Raw genomic sequence first — 12,507 nt, 5'->3', positions numbered from 1 at the left:
CCCCACCAGACTGAAATTGTGTATAAGCACAAGCCGTCATAAATTTTGAATCCAAAAATGAATTGGTATGGCAATACCTATTCTCAAGGGCCTCACACAGCTTCTAGATGGCTATCGTGTTACTTCAGTCACATAATACTCTGAGAGAGCTTCATGCACTATCCCCAGAAATGGAACCACGATTATTTCAAAGATAGCAATGGCAAGCTTTCAGCTGGAATTAACTTATTTAAAATATAAGTGTCCGATACAAAAATCTTTACAAAATAGATTTTTAATCAAATTTGTGAAATTCTGGCTGCTACACTAAATATCAATTTTAACACCATTTTCCATAATCGTTAATTGCTTCTAATCTCACCACTGAACTTTTCTCTCAATTTAAAGGCATTGCAATATTTACGAAAACTATGTAACCATCCAGCATTGGTATTAACAACCCAACATCCAGAATTCAAAAGAACCACAGAACATCTTGCAGCTCATAACTCATCCCTTCGAGATATCCAGCATGCACCTAAGCTGTCTGCTTTAAAACAAGTAGGTATACTTAAAACCATATGATGTATCCCAAAGTTTATAAAGTATTTCTTCACACAATCAACCTGTGGAACTCCTTGCCAGACTGTTGTGAAATCCAAGACAGTCACAGGGTTTAAAAAAAAAAAAAAAGTTAGGTAAACTCATGGAGGGATAAGTCCATCAATTGCAATTAGCTAGAATGGGCAGGAATGGTGTATCTAGCTTCTGCTTGTCAGAAGATGGGAATAGGTTATAGGGGGTAGATCACTTGATAATTATCTGTTCTGTTCATTCCTTCTGGAGCTCCTGGAGTTGGCCTTTGTGGAAGATAGGGTACCGGGCTAGATAGACCTTTGGTCTGACCCCATATGGCCATTCTTATGTTATAGTAAGCAAAGATGCTACTTCAATAATAGCATATTTTAAATGTTCTAATTGATTTATTTAAATGCAATTTCCATGTAAAATTGAGTGTACTGCACTATTTTTTAACTGAGTGTTCACTCTTAGCATGGGACTCAGGCAAGCAGCTTATATGGAAAAAAGGAATAGAAATATTTGCTAAAATTTAATTTAAAAAATAGTGCTACATTTCTTAAGAAATTAGACATACGTACAAAGTGTTGATTTTGTACAAATACAGAAAGTATGTAGTTACTTAGATCACTATGTAATATCTCTCCTGTTCTGCATTATAATCTGTGTGGGGCTCAGTAGTTTGCACATATGCATCACATGCAGGATCAGGCCTCAGTCGTTGTTTTGGCAGTCTGAAGAATTAAAGTTGCTTTTTCTGTTCTTTTACTGCTTCCTGTTTATTCTTGGCACAAAATGGCTTGACCTATTTATTATGGAAGAGACCTTTGGTGATTTGAAGACATTTCGTTCGGTTTTCTATATAATCACACATGACTATGTGTGCTGATCTTCTCTTACTCATCCAGTATTTGGTGGTAAACTTCAACTTTGGTGAAAACAAGGTTTTAAACAACAGGATAAAAAGTTAAATGTTTTTTTCTGTCAGATTTTGCAGGTCCTTTGTAGTGTGAAAGGATGTACAGTCGCTATTCCTTGTTTCTACAGAATTAGACTCATTGCTTATTATGAATCATGCAGGAATTTTTATGGAGAGCGCGAGCGAGAGAGAGAGAATATATGTGTGTGTGTGTATATTATTTTTATTCACTTCTGCCAGTAGTCAAATATAACTGCTTACAAGAGAGACATAATCAATTGTGGTAATTTTATTTTAAAATTTACTTGAAGTTACTACTAGACTGTGGCTTGGGAAACAGTGGCTCTTCTGAGAGTGGCACGGAAGCTGTTGTGGCTCAGCACAGGATACTTATCTTCTGTCAGCTCAAGAGCATGTTGGATATAGTAGAACATGACCTTCTCAAGCCTCACTTGCCCTCTGTTACATACTTGCGATTAGATGGCAGCATACCTGCTGGTCAAAGGCATTCTATTGTTTCACGGTAAGTTCCTCTCTTCTTTTGCTCTTGTGTTCTAAGGTAGACTACAATAGATGGTTTTACGTACTTGAATACAAAATTGAAATGGCTGTTGTCTCATGGGAGCTCTTGCGATTTTTAATAAGATAGAGTACTGTACTGTAATTTCTATTTGTGTGCGACTGTTGTATGTGATCAGATTATACTGGCAGAACATCATTGCATAACTGATTTTTGTAATTTTAAACAGATTAAAAGAACTAGTGTAAAGATGTGCTCACAAATATTGAGTAGCAAGAAATCATGTCAAAATATGAATAATTTTTAATAAAATATTGAATTGAATTCTGAATAACACTAGACTTAATGTGTTAGTAAATAATCTAATAGTTTATTAATACAAAAGACATTATAAAATTCCAAGTGTACTCTGAAGCTGTGAATATACTTATAACAATTTAACTATGAAAACAGGTCTTTATTATAAAGCCTAAAATACCGAGTTGCAAGCCAGCTTGGTTTCCTCTTCTGTCCACCATGCAGAGAGTTGGATACAATCCTAATTACAAGGTTTTTTTGCTTTCTTGATCTACTGCAGTGTTTCCAGCTCTTAAGGTGCTGAGTTTTTCTTGTATATGGGCGAATCTCAACTTTCCTGTAAAATTAAAATAAAATCTATCCCTTGTTGCAAAGAAAAGCTTGTAAACTTGAAACACAGTAATATTCAACCATAAAGCAAATACAAATAACCAAACATTATTTTTTCAAATTCCATAATTTTTTCAAAGACAGTCTTATGAGTTTGGGACACTTAAAATATTGTTACTGTGATTTGTCCCTAATGAGATTAAGTACTTTGTCACTCTGGCATAACCTTACATCCATAGGTCATTTAGCCTGCTGTTCAGAATTAGGGATGTTAGCGTATAGTTGTTTTAAATGATTAACCGATAAGCCTGAATTTATTGGTAAGCCTGAATGTATTGGTTAATCCAGATGACTATGCACAGTTCCTTCCCCCTTGCTGCCTCGATCAGAGGCAGCAAACATGGGGAGGCGGTGCCCATTGGGGAGCTGGCTTTTAAGCCAGCTTCTCATGCATGCTGGTAGCACCTCTCCCCTTCTCCTCCCCCACATTGCCTCTCACAGAGGCAGCAGCACAGGAGGCAGATGGAAGCCAGTGCTTGGGGGGGAACCACCTTAAAAGATATATCAGAGGCAGCAGCGTGGGGCAGGGGATCGGGTGGGATGCTGGAGCAGCCTCTGTTCACAGGGAGTTCAGGCCCTGAGCCGGCAGAGGCTGCTGCCACCCTGCGCTACTGCCTCTGTATCGAAGACAGCAGTGCGGGGCAGCAGGTAGGAGCCAGTCTGCACAGGGAGACGATTTTATAGAGGTAGCAGTGCAGGGTGGCAGGGGACTCCTGGGGAGTAGGACCAGGATTGCACTGTCTGCTGGCCCTGCTCCCAGGGAGCATTTTAGTAAATGTGTTACCACTAAAAACTGTTGTGGCTACACGATTACTAAGATACATGATCACTAACATCCTTATTCAAAATTGTGCTTCCTGATCCTTGTATGGTACTTCTCAGAAGCGGACCGGAGCCTTCCTCTTGACCCCCTCCAGGTTCCAAGATGTTCTCAGCTTGGAACCTGAACAAAGACTCCATTTATTAAATTAAATTTGACATTTAGATGCATATTTTCACTTGTGTGGAAACTTAGTACCTACTACCTTAGTTTCACTGTTTTTTTTCTTAATGAACTTGTTTTGCTTTTATTTTAAATCCGTTCACTAATGCGTTTTGAAAGAAAGGGTGCTTTTAGACGTTGTTTGAATAAATTGTAATATGCTGTCCCTTTTAATAGTCTGCCCCCCTGCTCCTACTGAGTTTTAAATTGCGAAGCCATAGCAGGGTATGGTCCCCAACCTGATGTGAGCCGGGACTGAGTGGGGCTGCCTTCCCCCATCAAGTAATCGAGTAGTTGATAGAATTGTTATCAAGTACTAAAATTACCTCAATTTAACATCCCTAATCCCCACCAGCATGTTACAATTAGCATTGTTTTTGAAAGCAACAACCAGTAACTTCACATGATAATACTCAAAACCCATTTCATTCTAGTTTATGCACGGGCTTGTAAATTCAGAGCCCACTTGTCAATGACAGAAAAGTTTTTCCCTAATGACTAGAATGCCTCTGCAGATTTTGCTTTTATATGTTGATGTATATATGTATTAATTAATTTTGCTAGTAGTTATGGTTGTGTACTGAGGAAGCCAGAGCTGCATTGCTAAACTTGAGGCTGTAAAACTATTTACTTCAAGAATGTGCTGCTGCTTGTAACTTTCTTAGAATATGAATGTGGTAATAAATACTGCTATAGTTAGCTTCATTGCTGTGTATCAGAGCACTGGGGCAGTAGTGAAACTAACTTTCTATCTGCTGCTGTTTTTGGGAAACTATGTATAGTCTGTTCCGCCTCCCACAGGAACTACTAAATCATACACTTGCATGAGGAGCAGTACTAGCAGCCAGGCTATGTCTACACTGGGAAGGTTTGGCAACAAAAGCACTGTCGACATGCATGTGTCACCAAAAGTGAAAATCGGTCAAACCAGTTTTTCTGCCTCCCACTGTCAACATTTCATGGCCACATTGCTAGCTTCCCTGTCGACAGAACAGAGCAATGTGGGTAAGCATCTTACAGTGCAGTGTTGTGGGAAGGCACAGCTGATCCCTGCTCTTTTTGGGATTCAATAAGAAATGTCAAAGCAGCACAGCAATCTCTCCAGCCCTCACCCTGCAGCATCAGAACAGAAGCATTCCAATTATTTATTTTTTGTTTGTTCCCCAAACAGAGCAGCTCACTCAGTTATCATTAATTTCCCAGAGCTTTGAAAGAGGAGTGGTGTATACCTGTAAGGCAGCAGAGATCTCAAAACACTTAGCACAGCCATCAGGACAGGTGTTGTGGGATACTGGTGGAAGCCAGTTCTCTTGACAAAACTAACAGCAGAGTCCACACTGGCTCTTTGCTGACAATCAAGGGACAGCCTTCCTTCTTTAGAATTCTAATGGGTCTAAATAGCCTGACACCAATCCATGTAAAACACACGAGGTTCTTTCAGTATTCTAGCAGCGTGACCTATTGTACAGCTCTTTAAAGCCTGTTTAGACTTGGTAACCCCCCACTATTCCCCTATAATACTGCTGTTTCTGGTGACTGTAGGCCACATTGACTTCCACAAATGGCTTCTGTCCACAGAGTCAGTTGTGCCCAAGGATAGAGTTTCCATGGAGAGGGCAGGCAGCAGTACCACTACCATCCTGGGAATTCAAGTGGGCAAGGCAGTTTTAAGTGCTAGTCAGTGATCCTTAAGGAGCCTACCTAATCAGTATAGTGAATCAACATGCCCTGGCCAACCCCCCCTGCATTAAGAGCTTTTATCAGTTGGCTCTGAATCCCTGAGCAGAATGGAGGTTGCACATAGTCTAACTTTCTGACACAATTACTGGAAAATTTTCTACATTAACAAAAGTGAATTGGGGTACTAGCATTATTGACACTGTAGCAGTGTGTCAAAAAAATCTGTTTTTTAGGAAACACATTTGAAAACAATTTTAAGGAAATAAATACCTTCATTTACTATAGGTTTTTCCTCAACTAATTTTTTATTTTGGTCTGAATTTTTTTGTTAAATTAATATAAAATAATTTTTACTGAATTATTTCCTCTTCTAGTTTGCAACAATCTTTCCTTGTGTAAATAAATCTCTTTTGGGTGACTTAAAAAAAGCTTTAGGAAAAAGCATTGAAAACGTGGTGGCAAAATTGATTTTATACAGAATTAGTTATTAGTTTAATTGTTGTTTTGTTTAATTTCTGTAGTAGCTCTGAAGTTCTAAATACTTGACTTTTATATTTGTGTATACAGGTTTAATAATGACCCATCCATAGATGTTCTTTTGCTCACCACTCATGTTGGTGGACTGGGACTTAACTTAACAGGAGCTGACACAGTAGTGTTTGTGGAACATGACTGGAACCCAATGAGAGATTTGCAAGCAATGGATCGAGCACATCGTATTGGGCAGGTAAAATACTACTTGATTACTCATGAAAGATTAACAGAAACACCTCTTTTGTTTCAGTAGTCGGGGTCTCCCACTATTTTTGTGTGAATTGCTCGCTCGCTCCTCTCTGCAGCTCCTGAATAGACGAGAGTTTTGGAGCTGCATACTCTAGCCACACCACCTCAGCTCCTGCTTGATTTCAGTTTCTCTGCTTTTGTGGCCATACGTGTATAATGGTCTTTACGGCTCTCAGGTTGATGTATGCCTAAGGGTGTGTTTTTTTGTTTTTGTTTTTGTTTTTGTTTTTTTTTTCAAAATTTGTGACAGTGGTGAGCAATGATCTCCTCCCATTTCCCAGGCCAGTTTTTAGTCAGGTGTTGAAAGACCATAGAGATTTAACTACAGGACCTCCCTACTAGCTAACCTGCTATACCTGGAAGGTGCAGACATACAGCAGAGCAGCCTAAAAGCATCAGATGAAATCAAAATGGTGCTCCATCTTCGAGACTGTGCTGCTGGGCTTAGTCAGTTGTGCCCAACCTGCACTCGCCCTTCTGTCCTTAACTCTGTTACGTCCCAGGGCTGTGAGCTAGACATACATATAGAATCTGGAGCAGCTATGACCCCTAACAAGAGGGGGATGACTAGGAGTCTATGGGCACAGCAGGAAAAATCTCCACTGATGAGGAGGACCTCGGTCCACTGTCTCAAAGGGCCTCTGAAAAACTGAAGGGACATAATTGTGGTGTTACAAATGCTTCCCCAAAATCCTAAAATGTGTCTTGAATAGCCTGGTAAAAGAAACAGGGCTCGTAAGCACCTTTTTCCTTCCCAATATGGCCAGGAGGGCTCTGGAAAAGTGTTACCCTTTCCCCCTCCCTGCATGATGGGACTTGGCCATTGAGGACTTGGAAATCTCAGACTCATAGATAATAATTTAAAAATTATTTTCCTTAACCTCTGAGGATCAAACAAGAAGCAATGGGCTTAGATACAGCAAATTTGGTTTAGGATAGGCATTAGGAAAAACTTAACTGTCTGTAGTTAAGGATTGGAACAAATTGTCTAGGGAAGTTGTGGAATCTAAAAGATTTTTAAGAATAGGTAGGACAAACATCTGGCAGGGATGGTGTAGTTATTACTTAGTCTGATTTGGGTTTTCAAGGTATGCATTTTCCAGATACACCAAGTCAGAAGGTCCCTTTGGGACAGGGATGACATTGTAGAGGTTAAGATCTTCTTCCAGAACTCTTCTTCACTTGTTGAGCCTTTTAAAATCTAGACTAGTTCAGTTTCTTTCTGTATGCTTCTCAATGATTAAGAGATTAAGTACAATGATGAGCATCTTTCTTCTCAGGGACCACTATCTCTTACTCCTATATCCAGGAGGTCAGAATCACAGACAAGCGGGACTAGAAGGGATCTCAATAGGTCATCTAGTCTAGTCCCCTGCACTCAAGGCAGGACTATGTCACCACAGGTTCCTAAGGTTTACTTATGACAAGCATCAAGATCAATATGACATTCCTATTTGATTTGTCCTATGTCCCCCAGTCTTTAGAGATGGTGGTGATAACCCTAGCCAGACTCAGATCACAGGGGATCCACCTGTACCCCTTCCTAGAGAAGAGATTTTAATCATCGCTCCATGCCCACCAACAAAACACAGAACTATGTTCATGACCTTGAATTTCCTGCAGGCACATTGATTTATTATCAAGAAAAGTGCCTTCATTCTGTCCAACACTCCCCCCTCCAAGTTCATTCGGGAGTAGACCTAGATATATCCTTGTTATCAAAGTGTCTATCTCTAGAGAGGTTCCAGAGAATTCTAGACGTGCTCACATTATATTGGAACTACAAGAGGCCCACTGTTGCATTGAACCTTCATCTGCTAAATGCCCTAATATCTTGCATAGGCATTACTCTGTCACACAACCACCTTTTAAGACTTCATCTTAAATGTATAGACTACTCTATAGAGTGCATGGAAGATAGAATCATAGAATACTAGGACTGGAAGGGACCTCGAGAGGTCATCGAGTCCAGTCCCCTGCCCTCATGACAGGACCAAATACTGTCTAGACCATCCCTGATAGACATTTATCTAACCTACTCCAGCGATGGGAATTCCACAACCTCCCTGGGCAATTTATTCCAGTGTTTGACCACCCTGACAGTTAGGAACTTTTTCCTAATGTCCAAACTAAACCTCCCTTGCTGCAGCTTAAGCCCATTGCTTCTTGTTCTATCCTCAGAGGCCAAGATGAACAAGTTTTCTCCCTCTTCCTTATGACACCCTTTTAGATATCTGAAAAACTGCTATCATGTCCCCCCTCAATCTTCTCTTTTCTAACTAAACAAACCCAATTCCTTCAGCCTTCCCTCATAGGTCATGTTCTCTAGACCTTTAACCATTCTTGTTGCTCTTCTCTGGACCCTCTCCAATTTTTCCACATCTTTCTTGAAATGCGGTGCCCAGAACTGGACGCAATACTCCAATTGAGGCCTAACCAGCGCAGAGTAAAGCGGAAGAATGACTTCTTGTGTCTTGCTCACAACACACCTGTTAATACATCCCAGAATCATGTTTGCTTTCTTTGCAACAGCATCACACTGCTGACTTATATTTAACTTGTGGTCTACTATAACCCCTAGATCCCTTTCTGCCGTACTCCTTCCCAGACCGTCGCTTCCCATTCTGTATGTGTGAAACTGATTGTTCCTTCCTAAGTGGAGCACTTTGCATTTGTCTTTATTAAACTTCATCCTATTTATCTCAGACCATTTCTCCAATTTGTCCAGGTCATTTTGAATTATGACCCTATCCTCCAGATTAGTCGCAATCCCTCCCAGCTTTGTATCATCTGCAAACTTAATAAGCATACTTTCTATACCAATATCTAAATTGTTGATGAAGATATTGAACAGAGCTGGTCCCAAAACAGACCTCTGTGGAACCCCACTTGTTATGCCTTTCCAGCAGGATTGTGAACTATTAATAACTACTCTCTGAGTACGGTTATCCAGCCAGTTATGCACCCATCTTATAGTAGCCCCATCTAAGTTGTATTTACCTAGCTGCTTGATAAGAATATCATGCGAGACCGTATCAAACGCCTTACTAAAGTCTAGGTATACCACATCCACCACTTCTCCCTTATCCACAAGACTCGTTATCCTATTAAAGAAAGCTATCAGATTGGTTTGACATGATTTGTTCTTTACAAATCCATGCTGGCTGTTCCCTATCACCTTGCCACTTTCCAAGTGTTTACAGATGATTTCCTTAATTACTTGCTCCGTTATCTTCCCTGGCACAGAAGTTAACTAACTGGTCTGTAGTTTCCTGGGTTGTTCTTATTTCCCTTTTTATAGATGGGCACTATATTCGCCCTTTTCCAGTCCTCTGGAATCTCTCCTGTCTCCCATGATTTTCCAAAGATGATAACTAGAGGTTCAGATACCTCCTCTATCAGCTCCTTGAGTATTCTAGGATGCATTTCATCAGGCCCTGGTGACTTGTAGGCATCTAACTTTTCTAGGTGATTTTTAACTTGTTCTTTTTTTATTTTACCTTCTAAAATTACCCCCTTTCTACTAGCATTCACTGTTAGGCATTCCTACAGACATCTCTGTAAAGACCGAAACACAGAAGTCATTGAGCATCTCTGCCATTTCCAAGTTCCCTGTTACTGTTTCTCAAGTGAAGGTTTTGAAACAGGTATCAATTCCTTAAAAGTTTGGAAGGACATGCCTGTGTTCCTGGTCCTTCCATCTACCACCAGCATCAAGGGCTGGAGACCACACCTGGGTCCCAGCTAGCTCAAGGCAACCTGGAGAAAAGGACCCACAGGAGAAACCTCTAAGAATGGTCAAGCTTGTGCTATGAAGGTTGCAGTCCACCCTGTAAAGGAACCACATCCTGATTGTCAGACATGACCATGGTTGCGTATGTGAATAACCCGAGGGGAACAAGAAGCCCAGGATTACACTCCAAAACAGTGGAAATCCATGCAATCAGTAGAGCATTCTCTCCTCTCTCTTAAGGAACCTCTCATAAAGGGAGACTTGAACCAGAAAGCAGACTGGCAAAGCAAGCCAAAGTGAATAACTCTTAGTGGTACCTGAATCAGGAAGGCTATCCAATTCAGCCTGCCTTTCTTCTTTATGTATGTGCAATGTGCCTCAGGTGGCACATTTCCACAGTGTGGGTTGGATGCTGACAAGGAATTTGACATGAATGCTGATCCAGGCCCTTCAGCCTGTCATTAATTGACCTATTCATGAGCCTCAGGAACGTGAGTACTTCAGTAGAGAAGTGGACCCCCGATCCATTGGGACAGATAACCCATTGCACAGATGGCTGGAGGGCCTTCTCTATGTGCTTCTATCATTCTCATTATTATAGGAAGGTGGATCAGAAAATAATTTAACAGGTGACAGTAATATTGGCAATCCCCAGTTGTCTGAGGAGACCCTGGGTTTTGGACCTGATCATGCAAATTGAGGTAACCAGTGCAGGACATCATCTTATAAGGTTCTCGAAGCCCTCAAGTATGGAGAGCCACCCTGACTTTGTATTTTAAAGTACATTTCCCTGTCAACTGTTTGTTGCTGACACCTCAGCAGATGTGATGAAATTCTCAGTCAAAGCCATGAACCCCAGCTCAGTGATCAAGCACCGTCTATGACTCCTTCCCTGGAATGTGCACACAAAGCGATATAGTAAAATCTTAGCAGTCCCAATGCCGCATGGTATCTTTAAAGAGAGTATAGACCAAACTTCAGACAAATGTGTTCCTTTTGGCCTTTATCCTCACAGAATATCAGAAAAGAGAGACCACATGTTCTTCTGAGAATAGCTAAGTAGAACTGTGACATACGAGGAAAGCCTCGTGGGAACTCTGCCACTTCCAAGACTTCTTTATGACAAAGACTGCATGACTCTTTCCCCAGAGCTGAAGGTTAGGGGCAAGCTGCCCCTTTTCCTGGAGGAATGAGTTGCTTCAACCACAGATTACTGGCTGAGGGAAATAACTTGAAGGAATATTCCTGACTCAGCATGGACTGGCTTACAGAGTGGAAAAAAAAATATTTTCTGCTAGCAGCATCTCCTACAGTTCTAATCACCTAAGATGGCTCATACGTCACAAACAACTATTAAGTGGAATCATTACCACATGACTGTCATCTTTGGTCTAACACACAGTTATTCTGTTGCCTCTGAATATTTGTTGTTAATGATGATGCAAGTTTTATAGCTTTGGAATATCTCATCTGGAAGAAGGCAGGAACTGAGGGGGAGAGGGAGTTGGCCAGACGATATAGCTTCGAAACTGTTCCACCTATGTTAGCTGCAGAAAGAGTAACCTAAAAATAAAAAATTATGGGTAATAGTTCTCTTCTGCTAGAAGCATCAGTAAGAAATTTTCCATTCTCTCACTTGAAGTGGTATAAGGCTGCATAACAGAATACATCAGAACTTGCTCTTTTTTATACACTGTGTTTTTGGTTTTGTATTGTCTTTATTCAAGTAGCATTAGGCTTGATCATTCAGCTGAATGAGGAAAGGAACATTTTACATTGGTTAACACATAGGATCAGGAAACAGCTCAACATTTTCCTTTCAGCTCTACCAGTGACTGTGACCTTAATCAAGATACTTTAATGTTTTGGGCTTCAGGTCTCTATTTGTAAAGAACTTCACAGATTTACTTCATGCTAATTAAACATTTTTGAGAGCCTCAGGTGAAAAGAACTGTGGAAGTGTTTCAGTAGTTTTCCTCTCATCTGCATTCTTGTTGGACATTTAATTTCATTAACTTTTCCATGATGTACCATAGCTTAGCGAATATAACCTGCAGCCGTGTATAACATGCACGCATGTATAACCCGCGGTTTTTCTTTTTTGTGTAAAAACGGGTCCTGCATTCATCCACTCACCGCACTCACACCTAGGCCCCACGCAGCCACTGCCAGGCAAAACCCACCCTACTCCGGGCAGGGGAGCAGAGAGCTCAGGCAAGCTGGCTGACCTGCGGGAGGGGAGCCCAGGCCCTGCGCAGCTGCAGCCAGGCACAACCTACCCTCTTCCAGGTGGGGGAGCTGCTTGTGAGTAAAAATAAACTTGTATACCCGTGGACATGTATACCACGTGGGGGAGGGGCGGGGTTTGTAAAAACGTGAATAACCTGCGGGTTATATATGCTAATTTACAGTACTGTTCTTACTTTGACTTAACATCTCTTGGTGCATCCACTGTCAACAAAGGCCTGAAGCTGACTATCTCTAGAAGTGTTGCTATAATAATTCAGAAAATCTTTTAAGCAAGTGTTTTGCTGAATTGGGGTTTAAAGGCCTTATTCTGAGAGGTGTCAATCATCCACATTACCTATTGACATTAATGGAAGTTTTGTGTTCAGGATCATGCCCTGAACAAGTACAAATGTTGC

The 12,507-nt window shown here is 40.9% G+C and overlaps 1 protein-coding gene across 1 annotated transcript in view; it reads left to right on the top strand.

Annotated features, from left to right (window-relative positions):
* BTAF1 (B-TFIID TATA-box binding protein associated factor 1) overlaps window positions 1–12,507 on the top strand; it is a 112,133-nt gene that overhangs the window by 96,835 nt on the left and 2,791 nt on the right. The window contains exons 34-36 of the mRNA XM_014581830.4: window positions 388–540; window positions 1,789–2,000; window positions 5,914–6,073. Of these exons, the coding sequence (XP_014437316.1) occupies window positions 388–540; window positions 1,789–2,000; window positions 5,914–6,073 (525 nt within the window). The remainder of the gene's footprint in view (window positions 1–387; window positions 541–1,788; window positions 2,001–5,913; window positions 6,074–12,507) is intronic.

The sequence above is a fragment of the Pelodiscus sinensis genome, chromosome 8, assembly GCF_052426305.1.
Source record: "Pelodiscus sinensis isolate ZL-2025 chromosome 8, ASM5242630v1, whole genome shotgun sequence".
NCBI lineage: Eukaryota > Metazoa > Chordata > Testudines > Trionychidae > Pelodiscus > Pelodiscus sinensis.
The sequence above is the reverse complement of the archived record's forward strand: the minus strand, read 5'-3'. Positions and strand labels throughout refer to the sequence as shown.